We start from the raw sequence: 20,693 nt of genomic DNA on the forward strand, positions 1-20,693 counted from the left end.
CAGACCTATATGTAAAAGTGATATTGTTTCTATAAATACAATATTACATAACGTACATAATGATAACTGCATCGTCCATGCTTTGGGGGCATTATGTTCTTGATACTGCAGGTGGGCGGGGCTCTACATCCGGGAACCGCCGCAACCCCTGACGTGACCCTGCAGGATTGCAAACATGGCGGAGGTAAGAAAGTGAAATAAATATTAGGGGGAAAATAAAATGTATACTGCAGAAGAGTTTGTTCAGTCCGACGTGTACCCCGTTTGTGTATTGTAGCTTTATCCACACGGAGTTAAGAACCGGATGTTTGCGTCGCTGGATATTATCCACTTCTTTAAGCAAGAATGTTTAGTAAACTTCGGGTTTAGCTAACGCTAGCTGCGCTAGCTCTGACGGAAGGTAGCTGCGGCGTTAGCGATGTTAACTTCGCGGTTTTGTTCAAGAATACTGAACTATCCATTTTGACGTTTTAAATTATACACGCAGCGGTAGTTTCGTGGTTCGAGCTATTGTGTGTGTGGTTTTCCGATTGTTATTCGCAGGCAGCTCATACCAAGCGTAACTTGGACGCGTTAGCTAAAGATATAACGGAGCTTTAGCTTTCTATTCGTATGTAACTAACTTAGCCAGTTGAGTAAATCCACCTAGTGAGCGCGGGTCTGTTGGGGCTTAACGTTAACTGTGTCTGCGTGCAGGAGGTTAACTCGCTGTACCTGTGGGACTATCGAGATGAAACATACGTTTCCCTCACAGGAAGTGGAGACAGTCTTCTTTGTTTCTTTTCTTTTTTGAACTGCAGTCGGCTTTTAGGGGACGAGCGCGCTTTTTCCCTCGCCTCTCCTCTCTGCCCCCTGCCTCAGTGACTCTATGTCATGTTACGTAGTGAGGGGAAGCCTCTGTGAATGTGCATCTGATGAGATGTTTCTTCTTTAACTTTATTTATATGTTTTCTCCTTTTCCAGCCCTCCCTCGGGAATTCGAGCCCAGGTACGTGAAGCTGGAGTTTTGTTGATGTTGTTTGGATGCATGAAAACAGTTTTAAAATCTATTGTTCAAACATTTATTAAAACATATTCAATTTGATTTGTTAAGCAACCATTTTGGCCAAAATGACAGCAAGGGAAGCACCGTGAACCAAAATACAGAAGAGGAACCTGTTATTTCCACATTGATTGATAGTTTTAGAGTTAATGACCTGTTTAATATACAATTATTGTTTTGTTATTAACACTGACAAACACAACAGTGATACATGATACTACTTCACTATTTGTTTATGTGTTTTCTGATTTGTTTACACCTGTAATGTTGGTAAACAACAGAATACATTTTTTTATCATGGTTATTTAAAAAAAAAAAAAGTTTATTTTGCACCTTCAAATTAAATGTGATTATATCTGCAATCTATCTATTCAGGCTACAGTTGGACCACAACATTATGTTTACCATCAGAGATAGTGGTGTCAGCCCCTTTACTATTTAAAGGGACAGTCCCCCCCCCCCCCCCAGAATCCAAAATATATATTTCTCCTCTTACCTGTAGTGCGATTTATCAATCCAGATTGTTTTGGTGTGAGTTGCCTAGTTTTGGATAACTCCAAAAACTACTCGCACCAAAACGATCAAGATAGAAAAACAGCAAATATGTTTGTTTTTTTATTTTGTGGGGAAATTTACATCATTGTGGAAAATGCTGTAAATCAATGAATATGATATATTTATGGTAATGTTGGATTTAAAGGAATCAGTGTGATGAAGTATCTTGCATTTACCAAAATAGACATTACCATCTGGGTAGTTTGATTTGTCAGCTTTGTGAAACATTAACTGAAGTAAACAAGGTTTAATTGAATTTTGATTTGTAAAATATTTAAATATATTAATATTACAGATGTACAATTACATATACCGGAATAGAAGATTTTATCCATCTTGCCCACCCCTATACCTTAATATATCTGCAATCTACATGTTTTCTAGCAAAAAAAAAAAAATACTAACTGGACCCTTATTGGATTTGTTCATAACTTCCTAAAATAAATGTTTCATTAAGTAATATTTTCAGACACATTTTTCAACATCGCTTTCATTTTTGGGGTGACTTTTCTAGGAGGTTCAGCAGGTTCCGTTGACCATGATTTCGACCCATCGGCAGACATGCTTGTCCACGACTTTGATGATGAACGCACGCTGGAGGAAGAAGAAATGTTGGAGGCGTCGGATGAGACCAACGCCAACGAGATTGAAGATCTTGCACGGGTGAGCTTCAGGCTAAAATATTTGGTTCAGTCCGTTATAGAAATGCCGTGTAGCTCAGAATTTAGACAGTCTTATTAATCAATTTGAGAATAATTCTGGGTCTCAGTCTTTGAGTTTTAAATTTCAAGTTGTTTTTTTTTTAAGTTTAGTTTATTTTACAGCTTAGGAAAAACGTGTGGCTTTTCTTTCATCAGGAGGGAGAGATGCCCATTCATGAGCTGCTGAGTCTGTATGGTTATGGCGGCGGTTCACCAGCAGATGAAGATGAAGAGGAGGAGGAGGAACCCGAGGAAGAAGAGGACGATGAGGACGAGGATGAGGAAGAGGACCTCGACAATGACGAAAGCAGCAGAAGCACCGGCGAGTTAAAAAGAAACGAGGTACGTCGATGTTCCTCGACTCGCTTGACAGTGATGTGGTTTCCAAAAAAACAAATGCATTTTGTTGTGTTGACTTTTGGAATTTCAGCATTGTCTGCATCTCTTGGTGTACGTTTGTGTGTCTTCAGGTTGAGGGTGTTAAGATCTCGTCGGTACCGGGGGACGAGGCCCAGGCAACCTCCGAGGTCCGCACGCGCTCAGTGAGGTCTCTTGGCACAGTGGAACTCATTCGCCCCCAAAAACTCAAGTACTTTGAAAGTACGAGTCATGTTATCTCACAGTTATTCTCCTCTTTCTTCTTGTTGCACATAAATACATATATATTTTTTCATATATATATATTTAGCTTGGTTAAATGGACATGACTGTATTTCAGGTAATAATGACGCAGAGGAGGAGTCGGATGAAGATGAGGACTATGTTCCATCGGAAGACTGGAAAAAGGTCAGAACTTCATTAATCCGAGTATCAGACATTTGTACTGCTAGATTGGAGCTTGAGTCACACTACGCATTGCCAGCAGGTTTCATATTTGTTATACATGAGGAATCAGCCAGTCTAAATGTGTTTATTCCCAACAGGAAATCATGGTGGGTTCAATGTATCAGGCAGAAACTCCTGTTGGCCTGTGTAAATATAAAGAAAATGAGAAAGGTAACGTGTTCATGGTCTCATATTTAAGCTGGAACACTGCATGTTTCCTTTTTGTGGGTTCTAACAGAACTCCCGTCGGTACAGAAAGTTGACACGGCATTGCCTGTTTCTCTGCGAATCTCTCCTGTAGTTTATGAAAACGACGACCAGTTGTTGTGGAACCCCGAGTGTCTTCCTGAAGGCAAAGTGGTGGAGTTCCTGACGGAGGCGTCAAGGCGGACGGGAGAGGAGAAAGGAGTGGATGCCGTCCCAGAGGGATCCCACATCAAAGACAATGAACAGGTGACGGCAACATCTCCGCAGCTTGGACAACGTTGGCCAAGACGTTTTCTCACTGTGAACAAATCCCACGACGAGACCAAAAAACCGTTAACAGTCAAGTGTTTCTATTGTTCGTGGAGCCAAAGCCTGATATATCTTAGACCTTTTTAAAAGATGAAACAATATATTTTCTAACAACATTTGAAGATTTGTATCTTGAGTAGGAAGGAATGGGCTTCAGGTTGAGTGATTTAGACACGAACACAAACACTCTTTTTTTTGGGGTCTTGTTGTGAGTTTGTTGACAACAAGAAAAAGAAAAAATGCAACATTTCGCCAGCATTCTGCTTTGAATGAAACGAGTCACGCTGAACATGTTTGATCATTTGTTTCCCTTCAGGCGTTGTATGAACTCGTGAAGTGTGACTTTGACACAGAGGAAGCTTTAAGAAGACTGAGGTTTAATGTAAAAGCAGCCAGAGGTAAGCAGACACTCGAGAACCCGTTGACCTCCACTTCTCTCTAGCTGCAGCATGTTTTGGGCTAACATGATGTTCTGTACTTGGGTCGTCTTTGGATTAACACGTATTCTCTCCGCAACAGAGGAGCTATCTGTCTGGACTGAGGAAGAATGTAGAAATTTTGAACAAGGACTAAAAGCTTATGGAAAAGACTTTAATTTAATACAGGCCAACAAGGTAAGAGAAGCGCTTATCAGTCACATTAATGATTCACATGTCATGAGTATATATATCGACGACATTATAAGCATTCTGATAATCATGATGTTGATTTTGAATGTGTTTTGCTGTGTGATGCTCAGGGTTGGAATCAACCTTGTTGCATTTTGAGACAAATCAAATTTCTTTGCTCTTTCGCAGTGTTTAAAAGCGTTAATAGATCACACGATCTTTTGTCAGAGTCTCAACACTAATTTGATTTGTCTCTCATCTGATATTGTACTGAATCTCTTCAGGCGATGGTAATAATGGTTATTTCATGTCTGCTGAATTAAATCTTTCAGGTGAGAACTAGGTCTGTAGGAGAATGTGTGGCCTTTTATTACATGTGGAAGAAGTCTGAGCGTTATGATTTCTTTGCACAGCAAACCAGACTTGGGAAAAGGAAATACAACCTTCACCCCGGTGTCACGTAAGTTTATAAAAAAAAATAAAATAAATGTATATACAGTTTTGTGTAAATTTATTTATGGGAGGAATTGTTTCATGTTGATGTGTTTGGTCATGTTGGTTGGTTCTTTTTTGCAGACACAAATTATACTTTAAGCTTTTTTTTTTTTTTTTTCAAACATGCATATCTTAAATTATTGAAATATGAGGTGAGTTTCCCTTTTTAGAAAAAAAAATAAATATATGTATATATTTAAATATCCATCAATTCTTATTCTGTTAAAATACTCCAGTAAGCACATAAAATGTATTTCTATTACACCAGAAGTTTATTGTGCTCAAAGGCAAACCTGAGCACTGGGAAGTCAAAACCTGATGTATTTGCAGTTTATGTCAAATTTTGATGAATTGGTAAAGATCATATATTTGTCTCTCATTACAATTGATGGGTGTAATAAAGCATGAATGCACTGCCAGGGTCAAACAGTAAAGAAAAGCCTTTGTGTAGTTCCAGCCGAATGAATGTAAGTGAAGCCAGAATTAAATGAAACTCTATCTAGGACCCACCTGCAGAAAACAGACTATGACGGTTACGTGGTGGTTGTGTGTAACGCCGTTGGTGCCGCTGTGTGTCCTCAGAGACTACATGGACAGATTACTGGACGAAACGGAGAGCGCCACGTCCAGCAGGGCGGCGTCACCGCCTCCCACCACCTCCAGCAGCAGCGCCAGCCACTCGGAGAGGGAGGACAGCAGCAGTCAGAACGGTGAGCACTGATGTGAACGCACACACACACACACACACACACACACACACACACACACACACACACACTTCTTTGAGGAGATTAAATCAACTTATTCAATTAGTCGACAAAATCGTTTTAGTGTTGATCGACTCAGGATTTCTTTGGTCGAAGGATGAAGTCTGAGACGCTAATATCTACGATATGGGGGTGACGGGGGTGACCGTGGCTAAGTGGAGAGCAGGGCCGCCCTTCAATCAGAGGGTCGGCGGTTCGATCCCCTGCTCCTGCTCTGCTAGTCTCATGTCAATGTGTCCTTGAGCAAGACACTTAACCCCAAAATGTCTCCCGTAGCTGCGTCTACGGTGTGTAGATAGATACTGAATTGTAAGTCGCTTTGGATAAAAGCGTCTGTTAAATGACTGTAGTGTAATGTAAGAACCCGGTGAAGCATTTGTGTGGCCGGGTTCTACTAGTTTTTCACTTTTCATGTTTCATCGCCAGGTATCGTGAGCCACTCATCAAGTCTCCCAGTGGATGGCGCTCTGTTGGCCCCAATAAATCAAGTGAAACCTGAGTTGGTTCAGTCCAACGGTCCCTCCCATCCGTTAGTGGAAGCTCCGGCTCCCGTCTCAGACAACTCCAACGGCTGCAGCCAACCCAGCGCGCCCAGCCACGACCAAAATGGTTCTCTGGAGCCTCCGCTGGACCACAGAGACACGGAGGCAGCAGCAGCAGCAGCAGCACATGAACGGCCGGCCAAGAGGTGCAGGACGGAGGCCGAGCCGTTGGGCCAAAGTGAGGTGGAACCATCCAGAACACAGGAGGACTGAAGGAGATCAGTGACGTGGACTAATAGACGCTGAATTATGGGGGACGTGTCCCCTTCTTCCCACGTAGAGGTGAAGGGTGAAGGAGATGAGGGAAGGTGTGCCCTGCTTGGCCCGTGAGCGCAGGATCTCCTGAGAGCAAAGACTCGCAACACAGCCAACCAAACTGTAGCTGGTCCTCTGGGAGGGGGAGGGGGAGGGGGGAGGGGGGGTCGTCTCCCTGTCCCTCCAACCCGTCCCTCCAACCCACCCATGAACAGACGGCCTGCAGAGCTCCTCCCAAAGTCCCACAGCTCCACCATCTCCTACTAAACATCGTTTGGATTCACTTTTTGGAGACTTTAACTGACAAAACATTTTTTTTTTTTGCCAAGAATTTCCTTTTTCTATTTCTCATAGAAAATAAATCACCTGTGATTATTTTTTTACACAAGAGATATTTATATTTTTTAACAAAAAGAAAACTATGATAAGTAACTGCTGTTTCGAGCGATTTGAGAACCTACATTTGATGAGGGGGGGGGGGGGGGGGGTTAAACCGATCACATGCCTAAATTGTCAAAGGTAGGCGAACACAAGGCGGCGCTGTCGCCGGCTCTTTTTTTTAAGTTGCACTTTGATTGTACGGCTCTCATCTCTGTTGATGAGGAGCGGTGTGGATAGAACCCAGCAGAATTAACATTTTCACTCTTCATAAAACCCGCTCCAGCCTCCGTCACGGCTGCGTTCGGTTCTGATAAATGAACTGATGGGCGAGCCCCCCCCCGCCCCCCCCCCCCCCCCCGCGGGTTTGTTTGTGTGAAGCAGCTGACATCAGTGATGTCCTGTATAATAACTCATCACGTAGGAGATCGCTGTATTTTTGGATTTTCATAGTCGGTGCTTTGCTCAACGCTTTGTTTTTACTAGACAGAATGTCCGTGATTTTTAATGTAAAGTTTGTATAGATTTCTTACCTTGAGCAGTTGGTACATTTTCTCTCTCTTTTTTTTAATTTTTTTTATATATAACGCGTGTCTGTTCATCTCCGTATGTTCAGGTCTTCCTCGTAGGCTGCTGTGCTTTTTGTTTAGAGATCGTTCGCCTGTGTTGCTCTGAGATGGATGTAATAAATAAATAAATAAAAATAAATAAAGTAGCCATTCCTCTTTCCCTCTCAGCACTTCCCATTCCTGTGTGAGCTCGACACAATCGGACATGTTTGTAGCAGAGAGCGTCGTCTTTTGTGCAAAGAGGAAGAGGAAGAGTTTTGCTTTTGGTTTAAACTCAAAGTGTTTAGTTTCAACCAATATTCCCGTCTTTCCTCAGCGACTGGATCTCCAGCAGTGAACCGGGTCGACATGTGACCCGCGAGACCGTCTTTTGTTTTGGTACAGTAGCTGTTCAGCTTGACGCTTCCGTGTTTTACTTTGTACTCCAGCTTTGAACTTACATTCACAGATTAAGATAAGTTTGTCTCTATATTGTTGATCCATGTAGTCTTTTCTTTCCCTTCGTTGACCACGATTTCTTTTTGTTTCTCTGTAAATGACGACATGAATAAAAGTGTATTCCAAGACTATGAATGGAATAACGTTGGCTATATTTAATAAATGTATTAATGAGTCGGAGTTGTTGTATCGTGAGTTTTCAAACTGCACACTTGAATACAACAAAAACACTTCATTTGATTCTCATTTTTTAATTTTTATTACAAAAACTCAAATGCAACATGCATAGATGTGTTAAACAACATCCTGGCTTTGATCAGAAACCCTTCCTAAAATAATTACTGTTAAAAAAAATGGGATACAATCATTAGTGCAAAAAATAAAGTTGTTTCAACATTGTTTTGTCTGAGCGACAAAGGCTTTAAGACAGCTGTAGGAATGTATTATTATGCTCGGAAAATATAAATTAAAAGCCAGTGTGAAGAAATCAGAATGATTAGAGTCATCAATAATTGAGTATTGTATTAAAATAGAATTACAAAAATTGTAATCGATCCTTTAAATCTATTTGATTTGTCAAATATAAAAATGCTCACGACTTTATTAAAATCAGTGAAACATGAAGGCACTTTGTCTTAATTAAAGACATAAAATTAGATCATTTTAAATTGCTTGATGGCAGCAAAAAACATGTGCTGACAAAATACAGAAAATACATAAATCTTCGTAAAAACGTCTTGACAGCTTAAAAAGAGACAACATGAGATGTGGACATTCGCAGGTCATCGACGGCGGCTCTCCGTGGTTTACGCCTTTTCTGTTAAATTTCGATACGATTACAAAAACACCCGCAGCACGTTTAATTTGCGCGTACGTTGCAGCTTTTTTGTACTTCTAGGGAGGCTTTGATGCACGTCATGTGAAGAGCTCTTACTTGTTTGCTCCTGTGTGAAGGTGATGTAGGAGTACACCAGGCTGCCAGCAATGCTGTGGGGACACAGAGGGGACGAAAAAAAAAATATGAATAAACGGAATAAAACACCAGCTCCACAACCAGCACAGTCTAAACCGAGTGTCTCACCTGATGTTTAGACCGATGAAGTTAGTCCAGCTGAATATGTAGTCTCCTCCGAACACCATTCCGATGTAGGTCACGAGGATATTCTGCAGGAGAGGACAGAGTCACTGCACACGTCTGCGTTCACGAACGCTGTCGGCGGGACCGGCGCGTTGCGACGCACCTTAATGCAGCCAACAATGGAGGTGGTGAGCGCCGAGTTGTACTGCGTGCACAGCATGATGGAGTACATTAAAATAAAGCTGCACGACACATCGAAGAGGAATTAGATAACTGTGGGACATTATCGAGGAACGACAAAAAGACGGATCTGGAGTTTTACCCCATGACGCAGGAGAGCACAAACTGCACAACAAACAGCTGATCAGACCATCCGTCATACTCCAACGCCTGTACTCCAACACACACACACACACAGACAGAGGACATTCTCAAGTTGTTGTTAATAAACATTAATACATTTGTGTTCAAAAGAAGAAGTATTTCTCACCACTTGCAAATCCCCTGAGTAGTAAGCGTAAGCCGCAGTGGGGAAAATCATGATCAAAGCGTTGTAGTAGAGAAGCCCATATTTGCCCAGCTCCTGTCAGAACAGCAGTGCACAAAACAATGCTTTAAAAGAAGCAGATCTCTCTCTCTCTCTCTCTCACACACACACACACACACACAGTGTGTGAACGAGCAGCAGCTCGGCTCACCTTGGAGTCGAGTTTCTGCTTCACGTACGCCCCGCTGGCCGCCGTCAGGACGTTGTTGATCATTATGAAGACGTATCCTTCAAAGTCGAAAGCTAAGTCAGCGCTACAAAAACAAAACAAAACCGTGTCACCGGCTGAGATACGTGACCGGATGAGGTCATGTATAAAAAAAGGTGTCCTCGTGTGTGTGTGTGTGTGTGTGTGGCCCACCTCACCTGGCAGCAATAAAAGCACCAAAGATCATGGTGAACACCGTGAGCTTAACCGACGCAGAGGAAGTCTTCCTGCGAGGAGAGGAAACGGGTCACAGTCGGTGAAAAATCAGTCGTCAGGAGGCAGAAGCATCCCTGTTAAACTGTGTTGATGAAACTTACTTCAGCAAGAGTCCCTCGAACACCATGGTGAGGAAAATGCTGAACCTCCTCAAAACTGTAAACATGGGCAAACTGGGGAAAAAAAGGAAAATTTAGTTTTATATGAAGGAAATTATGTTTCATATCATATAAATGATACACGAAGGAATAGAAGCTCTGACTTGAGTCGCTGTGTCCCAAACAGCCCTGATATTTGGTTTCCGACATACAGAAGAGGCAGTGGAAACATCTGGAATGACACAAAAAACACATGAAATAATAGAAGCAGTATTTTTTTTTTAATCTTTAATATGGGCTTTGTCTTATTATCATGTGAGAGAAGTACGTCACGGTCCCACCTTGCTTGGTATACTCAGATCCGCATCTGGAAAGGAGATGACACCCAACATCTTCCCAGTCCTCAGAACTACAACTGTAGCCAACATCTGCAGAGTTATCGGAGCAAAAGCAGACAGGGTTTCAGGCTCCGTTCGTGTGAACAGAACGTGACTGTGACTCAACTTCAGACAAGCTTTACCTGGCCGATTCCAACGCATGTCGACGACGGGAATCTGTGAAACGTGTAGACGATGGTAAGAATGAGGAAAATGACTGATATGACTGATTTTTGGGCTTTACTTGAGTATACTTTCATAGCTGCTATTTCATACTTAAATGAAAGAAAAAGTACAGAATTGCCCTTTTCCTCTCTGACAGGACAGGGAGGTGTAGATAGAAGGTGAGGAGAGGAGAACAGAGAGGAGTGAGAGTGGCTGAAGGAGGAGATCATTTCAAGTTTAACTCAGTTAAATCTAAAAAGAAAACAGCTGATGTATATAAAAGTAAACAGAGTTGAAAAAAAACTGCCGTCTAGTGGCAGGATGCTGTCATTTCGCGGGTCACAAAATCGACATGCATTGTGGGAGATGTAGTTTATGTACACTGTAAAGCAGCATCTAGTCTTTAATTTTAAGACAACCTTGTGCCTTTTATATGGAAGCCCATTGCCGGAAGCAAAAAAAAAAAAAAATTACAAAAAAAAAGATGAAAAGTTAAGACTTGATAATAACAATATCCCCATGGCACTTTTGGTGCATCCATCTGTAACCATGACACCGACCAGATGTTTCCAGTTGCTGTTCGGTGAAGTTTGCCACCTCGGTTTTACTCTTTCTACTCCAGAGCTGCTTCTTGCTTAAAATCCTTTCACGGGTGCGTTTGCTCAGAACCATCCCACGTGAAACAGCAAGCACTGCATCTGTTGTAAAGCCACGTTTGAAGCAATCTTCTTCTTCTTTTTTGCTGGCGGATTCGGCCTTGAGTTTGACACACGTGACCTTCAACATTACAAAGCTGCTTACTCATTGTAATAACGTAACTTAGTTTAACAGCATCACAGTCATGTTAGTTAAACAGAAATAGCGACTATACTGATAACAGATTGTGTAAATCCCTGAGTAGCATGTGAATTAAACTTTACATTTGTAAGAGGAAACATTTTATTTCTGAACACAAAAAAATGCTTTAAGAAATGTTTTTGTTTGGAGCGTTTGCCTAATAAACTTCCCAGTGAATGAGTTTAACTTTAGTAGTGCGTTTAGAATGTATTATCTGAATCATTCATCATTGTTTGGAGTAACACAAATTGCAGAAGATGTAATTGAAAAGACAGAAATACATGAAACGTATATTTGTGTGTTTTTTTGGGGGGGCGGGGTGTGTTGGAGGGACATGTGGTCTAAATATTAAATATTATTCATTAGTGACCAAACTGTCTAAAACAGACAGAAGACACGGGTCCTCTTCAAGATGGACAGAACCTAAAAGTGCCCAGAGTTAGACTCCGTACTTAATAATTAAAACTGCCATCTCATGTCACTGCAGGTGTGGTCAAGTGTCCGAACCGGAGCTTCGTGCAGCGGCTGCTTGGACTTTGCACCTCTTACCTGTAGCTCGTGAGGACGCTTTTGTTGACCACAACGATGAGGAACGAACTGACTCCGTAAAAGCCCGCCGCCAACAGCTTCAGCTGCACCGTGGAGCCGTCACCGGGTGCGGCTCTTGCGGTTGTTCGGGATGCTTCCTCGCGGGGCAACTTTCTGTCGCCGAGCTCGCGGCGACGCTTGCGGAGCTCTTCCATGCCGTTTACGTGATTATATCGACGAAGTTCAAAACGGAAAAGTACAGAGTCCTTCTGCACATGCGTAAAACGATGGAACCGGAGTGACGCGAAATGTTGTCGGCGAAAACGGAAACGGAGAAAAAGTGAAACATCTTGAATCGACAACATCCTTTTGAACATTCGGGAGTGTAGAAAACTACAGCTGACGTTTAGAAATACCAGTAATATATTTTAATTAAATTATTTATGTTGCGCATTATTACGTAATGAACCGCATTACTGTGTTAGTTGTACCTAATAAACTAGCAACCACGTGTAAACAACCCCCTCTGGTTTGTTTACGTCGCCCTCAGGTTCATATAGGATTACAATGGAAAAGCATCGACATGAAACACCACAGCTTCCTTATGATTTAAGCAATGAAGAATCCACAGCACATTCGTTTACACCTTTTTAAAATCACAGTATTGATTTTAAAAACAACCCAACAGCAATTGGCGGAATACATGTAACACCTCTAAAGCAATTTATTAGAACAGGGATGTTTGCAGAGAACGTTTCACCGTCATGTGGCTCAAACAGTCCTACGAGGAAAAAAAAAGTGCTCCAGCCGTCTGTATCAGTGCATCGCCAGCAAGTATTTGCAGAACAGCATGTAAAGCTTTAAATTCCCCCCCCCACCCCCCACCCCACCCACCCTCCACCCCTAAACCTAATGTAAAATATACCCGCTTCATTAAAAGAAAATGCTCACTGGAAATTGCTGACACAGGTGGCTAAAAGCACCGTAAGCTTACATTACATTCTGTAGCTCGTGATTGTTGACGACGACGGCCAACATTTAGTTCAGACAAATTATGCACTGGTGCTGCTGCACTGATGGAATTTAAATAAAAAAAAACAAAAAAAACAGCAAGTATGGTTTACAGAAGGTGGGTGGGGGGCAATCTTTAGAGGACTGGTGCCAATAAAACTTAGTGCTCCGAGAAAAACATTGGAGATACTCTGAAGAGCAAGATATGTCCAGTCTGGTGTATCATTCTCAACAATCACGTCTCAATAGGTATAAACTACTTCAGGTGATGACTTGTCTTCTATTTTCAGAGCAAGAGGAATACTTAAATTCTAAGTAACTAGCTGTCAAATTCACAGTCTGTCTCGCACGTAGCTGCGCGCGCACACACACACACACACACACACACACACACACACACACACACACACACACACACACACACACACACACACACACACACACACACACACACTTCCTTAACAAAAAAATACAATATTTGCTTCGTGGTCCTGAAGTAAAAGTAGCATAGTCAGTATGCCCTACGAGGACCAGCCTAAAGATATACACATTGGGCCTTGGGACACCCTGAAAACACAGGTAGCACATCTGGATCAGGGGATACAAAGCATCACTAACCACTGGTCCACCAAATAAAAAAAGGCAAGCTATCCCAAAATAAAAGAAAAGAAAAAAAGAAAATGGAAAAGAGGCAGTTACTTTCACTGCACAACAAGCAGAAAAATACCAAGCTTTAGTAGGAAGTTACTCTGCCTGGTTACCCATCCTGAATTTGTGCCTCGCAAAAAGGGGATCAGGTAGTCAGGGTCAGAGTAATGACACTTCAAACGCATGTTTAGCCATACTTCAGATATCTAGTACATGTATCATATGTAGTGTAGTGCTACCACATCAGTGTGTTACTGGGAGGAAAAGCTCCAGTAGAAAGTATTTTCTAAGATGACCGCATAATACTGAGCTGAAGTCATGAGGGGGGGGGGGGGGGGGGGGGCACAAAGGCTTCAGGGGAAGAGATATACACACACTTCAACCTAATTGCAGAAATGCATTAATTCAAGCAGCACAAAAAAAAATATCAATGAAGTATGCATAATCTCTGGAAAAAAAAAGAAAAAAAAAAAAAAAAAAAAGAAGTATGAAAACATCCCTGCTTTCAAGTTCCTAAATACAAAACTTCAGTGTAACAAGAGGTCCTTTTCTCGCCTTTTTTTTTTTTTTGTCTTTTGTTCTCCTTTTAAAACAGGTAACATTTTTAGTCCTCTGGTGGAGTGAGTGGTATGGAATGAGTCTTTTTTTTTTTTTTGTCATTTAAAATCTTTTTTTTTTTTTTCTCTTTTCTTATATACTTGAAGATGTAAGCATGCAAGCCTCGTAGAGGAGGGGCCCGGAAGGGCTGATCGGTGGGCTGGTGGTGGAAGAGGAGCCTTTAGGCCAGAGCGGGAAAGGCCTCAGGGTCGTCCACGTTGGGGACGGACACTCCACTAGCCTGGAGCAACACACACACACACACACACACACACACACACACACACACACACACACACACACACACACACACACACACACACACACACACACACACACACACACACACACACACACACACACCAGGGCAAGGTAAGAGTGCTGTCATCAATACTTTCATATGAATGGATCGCAATACTACTTGTATGTCAGTGAATTTATAGTTCCCGTCAGCCCAGTGAAACAAAAACAGACAGAAATAATCTTTGGACAGTATATTGACGTCATAGTCTATCTGTAGAAGATGTCAGAGCTGTAAAAAGTTCAGATTTATATTTCACTCAACACTTGATTTCAAGATGTGCGACAGATTGATGCATTTAACTTTAGAAAAAAAAAAAAGGTACAAATGGTCTTCCCTTATTTACTTTTAAATGTATAATAAAATAGTACAAATATCTAATTTAAGTAGAGCTGAAACAATAAGTGGATTCATTGAATTACAGAAAAGTTGGTTTCAGCTTCCCAAATGTGAATCTTTGCTGTTTTCTTATTTATTTATTTTCTGATTGTAAACTGAATATCTTAGGATTTTGGACTGTTGGTCAAACAAAACAAGAATTTGGAATACATCAACTTGATCTTTAGCAAATTGTGAGGTGCATTATTCACTACTTTCCAAAAAGTTATAGACCACACACTCACATTGATGATGAAAATAATTGTTAATTAGAAATAATTTAAAAAGCAGAATGTATTTGATGCCAGCTTTTGGCAACTGACAGTTAAATACTTTAAACTAAACTGTAATTCACACAACTAAGCCACATAACTGCACAAATCCCCCTGACCACTGACATGAGGTCAGCCGGTGAGCTTTGCATCATGGGGCATGTGGTCACTGCTCTGTTATTTCAGGGCCTTAGTGGTCCCACAGCAGGTTTTCCAACTCAGTGGTTTTCCAGCCCGTTCACAGTCGGTGAGCCGAACCCTTTGTGAGAGACACTAAACCGTTGTTGTCGTTGAAAGCAACAGATTTTATCGTTACCTTTTCGGGCCGTCCTCCCCCGCGTGCCGGCCTGGTGCCTCCCCCGCCGCCACCGCCGCCGCCGCCGCCACCACCACCTCCGCCTCCACCGCCGCCGCCTCCGCCGCCACGGCCTCCCCTGCCCCCGCGGGCCCCCCCACGCCCGCGTCCGGGGCGGCCCAGGTCTCCAAAGTTGATCTCCAGCTGAGACGTGATGTCGTTGGCCGGTTTGCGGAAGTGGTGGTCGCTGGACTCGTCAGGGGTGCCCAGCGGCTAAAAACAGACGATGAAAGCTCGTTAGACGATGCCTCTGTACCGAGAGCTTCGTTTTTAAACCAGTAGAGAAATGACGTGTTGCTTAGCCGTATAGCAACGACACGCTTTAGATGCTTCTATTCCTCTGGAGCCACCCAAAATAAAAATTAATAAACTCATTTCAACATTTGAAGGCACCTTGTTGAACACCGGGGCTGGCTCAGCTTCCGTCTCTGCGGCGTCGATCAAAGCGCCAACGGGCCTCTGAAAGTCAAAAGGCAACAGAGAGGTTTTCATCAAGATGGTGTCCGATGAGCTGGCGAGACAAACGACGATGTGCGTCTGAATCCAAGTGTGTGCACGCTACGCAGGAATCACCACACTAGGTGCAACAATGCTCTGTGTTGAAACATCATCAATCAGCAGAGGAAAGCAGTCAGGTTGTCAGCTTTGTGGTAATGTTTCAAAAGACAGCAGCTCTTTACGTGGATGATGGAGGGGAGGAAAAGTTTCCGCTCTCCGTATTGTAATAAATCACCATACTTACATCTTCACTCTTGGACTTGTGCAGCACGTATCCTTTCTTCCACTGGCTGTCGGCTCCCTCGTTGGGCTTCCGGATGTTGAACTCCACCTTGGTGCGCTCCTTGTCCTGCATGGCCTTCCACTCGTCCAGGGTCATCTCTTTGGGGCCTTCGTTTTTGACTTCTTCAGCCTCGTTCTCCCTGGAAAGCCAGCAGCAACAATGTAGGACCTTAAACCTCAAACTGCCCAATCCTCTTAGCTCTATACTTGCTCTTTAATCCTGAGGCCAAAAGGTCGGGAGACAAATGCTCATCCTGTTTGCGCTGAAGCTTTGTGAACCAAAATGCACATGCAGAGAAATCGTTTGTGACACAGCACAACGTGCAGAATCCAAAAGGAAAAAAAACAACAAAAAACGTCACAGTGTGCGATGACATAACCCGGGTTACAAACCAGGGATCGACCGATAACTGGCTGCGATGTTCAGCATTTTTAAAGATTATTGGAATCAGGTTTTAAATCCGATTCCCGATTAAAAAAAAAGGAAGAATTTAAATGCGGTAATCTGGCTCTGATGGAGCCGCTCGTCTCGCTCAATGTGCCGCCCTCAGCACTAAATGATAGCCCATCAACACCACTGAGAGGAAGCGCTCCTCTGATGGTCGAAAGTTGCTCCCGCGTGTCAAACGCAAGGCAGCAGATCCAACTTAAGTTGCAATAAACATTAAAATCCACTCTGCTGAAGTGAACAAAAAACACAGAGAGTCTCCGCTGGTAATGTAAATGTCACAGCTATCAAAAAAAAAAAAAATATCATAAGACAAATAGTAGTTATTAGATGTCCAATTCAGTAAGTGTCTCTAAATAACAGAATTGTACGGTAACGTCGTGATCAAAGATTACAATTTTTACTGCAATTGTATATTTGTTGTTATCGGCCTTTAAAACAAACATATCGTTGGATCCTTACTTCAAACTGCTTTATTTATGGGGGGTGGGGGGGGTGGGGGGGGGCTGTTAAACAGGAGGGAGATCCATTAACTGAACATCCTGATATCACCTGGAACCTGAACATCTGACGGGTAATGGATACTCACTTGTTCTCGGAGCCGGCAGGTGCGTTTTCCTCTCCCTCCGGGGTCGTTTCTGGAGCAGCAGTCTGTTCAGCCTCACTGGGAACAAAGACACACAGCCGCCATGTCAATACGAATATATATATATATATATATATATATATATATATATATATATATATATATATATATTACCTACAGCTGAAACATTGCCTCTTAAGTGGTGCCTTTCCAAGCCAGCTCACAAATGCACATATGTGCTGTATAATGTGTGCTGCATCCATTCCATCTAATGTTATTACCTATTTGCTAGAATAATAAAAAGGCTAAACTGACTGAATTAAGAGCATTTTTCTCTTGGTGCGTGTACCACAACCCCTCAAAAACACGATACGTACCAAACACCACTCTGTAAAATGTTCCATTAAAACTGGAGCACTTGAATTTGTTCCAAGTGCTCCACAAAGTCTGTACAAATTTCAGCGGCGCATCGTTATCCTGCAGACAGTGATGCTGGGATAAACGGGCCACGTGTCCGTTCTGGAAAACTCACCTCACTTCCTCCTTCACGGTGCCCCAGTTGTGTGAGCCGCTGCCACTGCGCTTCTCCTCGCTTTTCTGATTGCTGGAGCGAACACAGGAGGAAAAAAAACGCACACAATGATATATGGTCCTGGCAACCTTTTGGGGCAACTGAGGAGCTCCAGAAGGGGCCTCTTGATAATAACTAAGGACTCAAGAACAGGGGGCTCTGGTATGTAGTCGTTTCTATTTATACATTCCCCGGTCCGCTAAGGTCTCAGTCGAGGACTGACTCACGATTTGTCATTGCCGCTGTGTCTGTCGAAGTCTCGCTTCCCACGGGAGTCGAAGCCTTCACCTCGGCCCATGCCCCGTCCTCTTCCACCACGCCCACCTCGGCCGCCACCACGCCCTCTCGGGGGCCGGTCTCCAGAAGGCCTGGTGGACAAAAAAAAAAACAGACTTAATTAAACCAGAAAATAAAAAGCAGGAAATAGGACCTGGAGTGAGTGATCAGCGCTTATGATAACCATGTGACAATCTGCTCTCGATGTTTACAGACGGCTGTGCGGTGATGTCGAGGTTGGCTAAGATTACATCAAACTCTTGCATCCAACCCCCTACAAACGGTCCTGTGATCACGCCAGACGGCCTTGAGCTTATCAGCACGTTTTTTTAAAAAAATACGCTCTAGCGTCATTCATTCCCAAATACCCACTTGTCTGCAGAGAAGTCTCCGCCTCCCTCGGGTTTGTCCTCAGCCGGCTTCTCGAAACGCCGCTCGCGAGGAGGTCTCCGGTCCGGCCGCTTGTCCCCGGGTCGCCCTTCGCCCTGCCCGCCCTGATTCTGGGAACCAGGCTGGCCCTGCTGGTCTGGTCTCCGGCCCACTCGCCTGATACCTGACATATCACAAGTCAAAGGGAAGTCATTGGTATTAGCGAAATAACTCCTTGATGTAGTCCCCTTTTAAGAGGCTGCTGTGTCGTAAACACAGGCCGTTTAAACACGTTTTTGTGCAGGAGCAGCAGAGTGGAGGTTATGTGCAGGTGGATGGTGGGACACCCACCTCCTTCTCCTTCTAAACTACTCCTCTACCTAATGATACGCCCACCAACAACAAGCACGCTGTCCTTACACTGTGCATACGATTAACAATACAGGCTACCAGAGGGCCTCTCTCTTCATTAACTCGGCGCTGTTGTTTTTAAGGGCTCAATTTTAAGACGACAAAGCTTTTAAAAAGAAATAAAAAATGTATTCACTTGAAGGTAGACAGCTCCAACTCTAACAAAGAGCCGTCTGTCAGTGCGCAGGTGAATTTTTTTTTTTTTTTTGCGCATATCGCTGTTGCAAAGCCTGCAAGCCGCTGCGTAGCCAGCGCGCGGAGCATCATCCACCAGACGGTAACCCTACACTGCACCTTCCTGCTAGGATGCTGGTGGGAACCATGGCTGCGACGCAGGCTCTTAGCACTGAGCTCTGCAGGTGGGCTTACACCTGAGCCGTCCTCCGTGCAGCTTGCTCGGTGCGGACGCCTCTTGTTGTCTCGCTAACCTCAGTCTGTCAGGGTTTGACCTCCCGCTGTGTTTCGCTCTGTCCAGCATCAGCTAACGCAGCTAACGGAGGAGGGGGGGGGGATGCACATGACAGTCGATACGAAATAAAGATGAAAATAAACATGCACTGCATATAAGCAAGAGAGCAGGTGAATTTTGTTTGTTTTTTCCACCTTCTTTCTTCAGCGGGACCGGAGCCTGGGACTCGTCCTTCTTGTCCAGCAGCGGGTTCTTTCTGTCCTTCTGTGACTCCTTCTTCGGCTGCTTGGCGGCTTGAGCCGCGGACTTGGTGGAACCAGCGGCGGCCCCCTCCTTCTTCTTGTTTTCGGCCGCTTTCAGGATCTCGAACGGGTCGGACTCGTCGTCCAGTAACTGGTCGAACCGGTTGGTCACGACGCAGCCGAAGCCTTCTTGCAGGTGTCCGGGCATGATGGCGCCCCTTCAGCGGGATTCACCTCCGATTCTACGAGGCTTGATGCGAACAAATCGCTGGATGCTGCCACAAGATGGCTGGGAGAGCTGCCCCTTCTCTTCCGGTGCGAGTACCATCCGGGACATCGCGCAGCGCGCACCAATCTCCACGCACGGCGGTGTGCAATGTTTTTATTTACATTATGTAACTATTTGCTCTCGTGTCCTCGGAGAGAATAATCCGGGTTTTAATTTCTTAGAGGAAATGACATGCAAGGGAAGCGTTCAATAGGCTCTCATTAGGCTGGTAATACGTGGCTGCAGCAAACCAGGTCATGCTGTGTAAGAAGTGTTCCATGATGCACAGAACAAAACACAACAACAATGTGCATGCGTTACTACATATCCCATGTTTTACCTAAAGAAATACATATCGATATATTTTCTTAAATCATACCCATAGCTCTATTACTCTGCACTGCCTAAGTGAGGTCAAAACCTCAGTGGCACCTTGTATGTGCAGCTATGGCTCTGTGCTGATATACGGCCACACACACACACACACACACACACACACACACACACATCATAAGATTAAGTGAGATTTGTCAGTTTATAAAAAGCATCAAATGCTGTGGTGAGGGCCAGCAGGGGCATGCTGAGTAACAGCTGGTGGTAACATGTCTGACAAGTCTGCCCTCTGTACCTGCAGCTCTCAGCGCACTGAACACGCTTTCACACTGGAAGGAGATGAATTCAGGAAGCTTTTTATGTACCTTGAAGCAAGTCGTGAATTTAGTTGATTTTATAGAAGAGTAAAACCCTATGAGGGTCCAAGGCACGCGTGGATGTTTAGGACCATTGCTCATTTGCACCTCAGCTTACTATGCTAAAGTGCAATGAAACAACTTAATAATAAACGCCAAATGTGGAATATTTCCCTCATAAAGGTTCAGTTATTTAGCTGTATTTTCCTGAAATAGGAAAGACTTTCCTCTATAATAAAGCAATAATAGACATTTAATTCTTTCAAATATCTTGCATATTAGTGTGGCAGCTGTGCATGTCTGTCAGGAACAGCCGATGCTAAAGGAATTCATGCAG

At 43.5% G+C, this 20,693-nt stretch overlaps 3 protein-coding genes across 7 annotated transcripts; 1 reads left to right on the plus strand and 2 right to left on the minus strand.

Moving 5' to 3' along the window:
• The first annotated feature begins 158 nt into the window (after positions 1-158).
• Positions 159-7,871, plus strand: mier1b (mesoderm induction early response 1b, transcriptional regulator). Of its 2 annotated transcripts, none has more exons than XM_068701515.1 (13): positions 159-184; positions 964-988; positions 2,112-2,260; positions 2,455-2,640; positions 2,769-2,898; positions 3,017-3,084; positions 3,222-3,294; positions 3,425-3,576; positions 3,956-4,037; positions 4,159-4,253; positions 4,580-4,707; positions 5,325-5,452; positions 5,936-7,871. In XM_068701515.1, the coding sequence occupies exons 1-13, from the start codon at positions 176-178 to the stop codon at positions 6,262-6,264; spliced, it is 1,554 nt and encodes a 517-aa protein (XP_068557616.1). In that variant the 5' UTR covers positions 159-175; the 3' UTR covers positions 6,265-7,871. The 2 variants fall into 2 exon arrangements, with proteins under 2 accessions (XP_068557616.1, XP_068557618.1); XM_068701517.1 differs by having other exon boundaries at positions 4,661-4,707.
• A 61-nt stretch (positions 7,872-7,932) lies between these two features.
• Positions 7,933-12,359, minus strand: LOC137865933 (solute carrier family 35 member D2-like protein). 4 transcript variants are annotated; one of them, XM_068701520.1, is made up of 13 exons: positions 11,767-12,359; positions 10,359-10,392; positions 10,180-10,266; positions 10,003-10,070; positions 9,842-9,913; positions 9,683-9,751; positions 9,468-9,570; positions 9,260-9,352; positions 9,092-9,159; positions 8,933-9,011; positions 8,773-8,855; positions 8,626-8,678; positions 7,933-8,508 (listed from the first exon to the last, which is right to left on the minus strand). In XM_068701520.1, the coding sequence occupies exons 1-13, from the start codon at positions 12,120-12,122 to the stop codon at positions 8,498-8,500; spliced, it is 1,176 nt and encodes a 391-aa protein (XP_068557621.1). In that variant the 5' UTR covers positions 12,123-12,359; the 3' UTR covers positions 7,933-8,497. The 4 variants fall into 4 exon arrangements, 3 of the variants coding, with proteins under 3 accessions (XP_068557621.1, XP_068557620.1, XP_068557622.1); XM_068701519.1 differs by having other exon boundaries at positions 7,933-8,678; XR_011102086.1 differs by lacking the exon at positions 7,933-8,508 and having other exon boundaries at positions 8,933-8,974.
• Positions 12,360-12,454: 95 nt separating this feature from the next.
• Positions 12,455-19,755, minus strand: LOC137865932 (SERPINE1 mRNA-binding protein 1-like). The gene is made up of 9 exons (XM_068701518.1): positions 19,352-19,755; positions 18,341-18,521; positions 17,920-18,060; positions 17,654-17,725; positions 17,125-17,199; positions 16,050-16,227; positions 15,701-15,766; positions 15,269-15,520; positions 12,455-14,242 (listed from the first exon to the last, which is right to left on the minus strand). Exons 1-9 carry the CDS (start codon positions 19,605-19,607, stop codon positions 14,183-14,185), a joined length of 1,281 nt encoding a protein of 426 aa, XP_068557619.1. The 5' UTR covers positions 19,608-19,755; the 3' UTR covers positions 12,455-14,182.
• Between the last annotated feature and the right edge of the window lie 938 nt (positions 19,756-20,693).

This window comes from Cebidichthys violaceus, unplaced genomic scaffold, assembly GCF_023349555.1.
Source record: "Cebidichthys violaceus isolate CVI_PGR_0920_01 unplaced genomic scaffold, fCebVio1.0.p SCAF_8, whole genome shotgun sequence".
Lineage (NCBI taxonomy): Eukaryota > Metazoa > Chordata > Actinopteri > Perciformes > Stichaeidae > Cebidichthys > Cebidichthys violaceus.

Coding starts and splice junctions, on each gene's coding strand:
- mier1b (XM_068701515.1), top strand. Junction 3,085..3,221: donor CATCGGAAGACTGGAAAAAG/GTCAGAACTTCA, acceptor TATTCCCAACAG/GAAATCATGGTGGGTTCAAT. Junction 5,453..5,935: donor GGACAGCAGCAGTCAGAACG/GTGAGCACTGAT, acceptor TTTCATCGCCAG/GTATCGTGAGCCACTCATCA.
- LOC137865933 (XM_068701519.1), bottom strand. CDS start 12,122: ATGTTCAAAAGGATGTTGTCGATTCAAGATGTTTCACTTTTTCTCCGT. Junction 10,267..10,358: donor CATGCGTTGGAATCGGCCAG/GTAAAGCTTGTC, acceptor ATAACTCTGCAG/ATGTTGGCTACAGTTGTAGT. Junction 8,679..8,772: donor TTCATCGGTCTAAACATCAG/GTGAGACACTCG, acceptor GTGTCCCCACAG/CATTGCTGGCAGCCTGGTGT.
- LOC137865932 (XM_068701518.1), bottom strand. CDS start 19,607: ATGCCCGGACACCTGCAAGAAGGCTTCGGCTGCGTCGTGACCAACCGG. Junction 17,200..17,653: donor ACCGTGAAGGAGGAAGTGAG/GTGAGTTTTCCA, acceptor CTTTGTTCCCAG/TGAGGCTGAACAGACTGCTG. Junction 16,228..17,124: donor CCTGCCGGCTCCGAGAACAA/GTGAGTATCCAT, acceptor CTGGCTTTCCAG/GGAGAACGAGGCTGAAGAAG.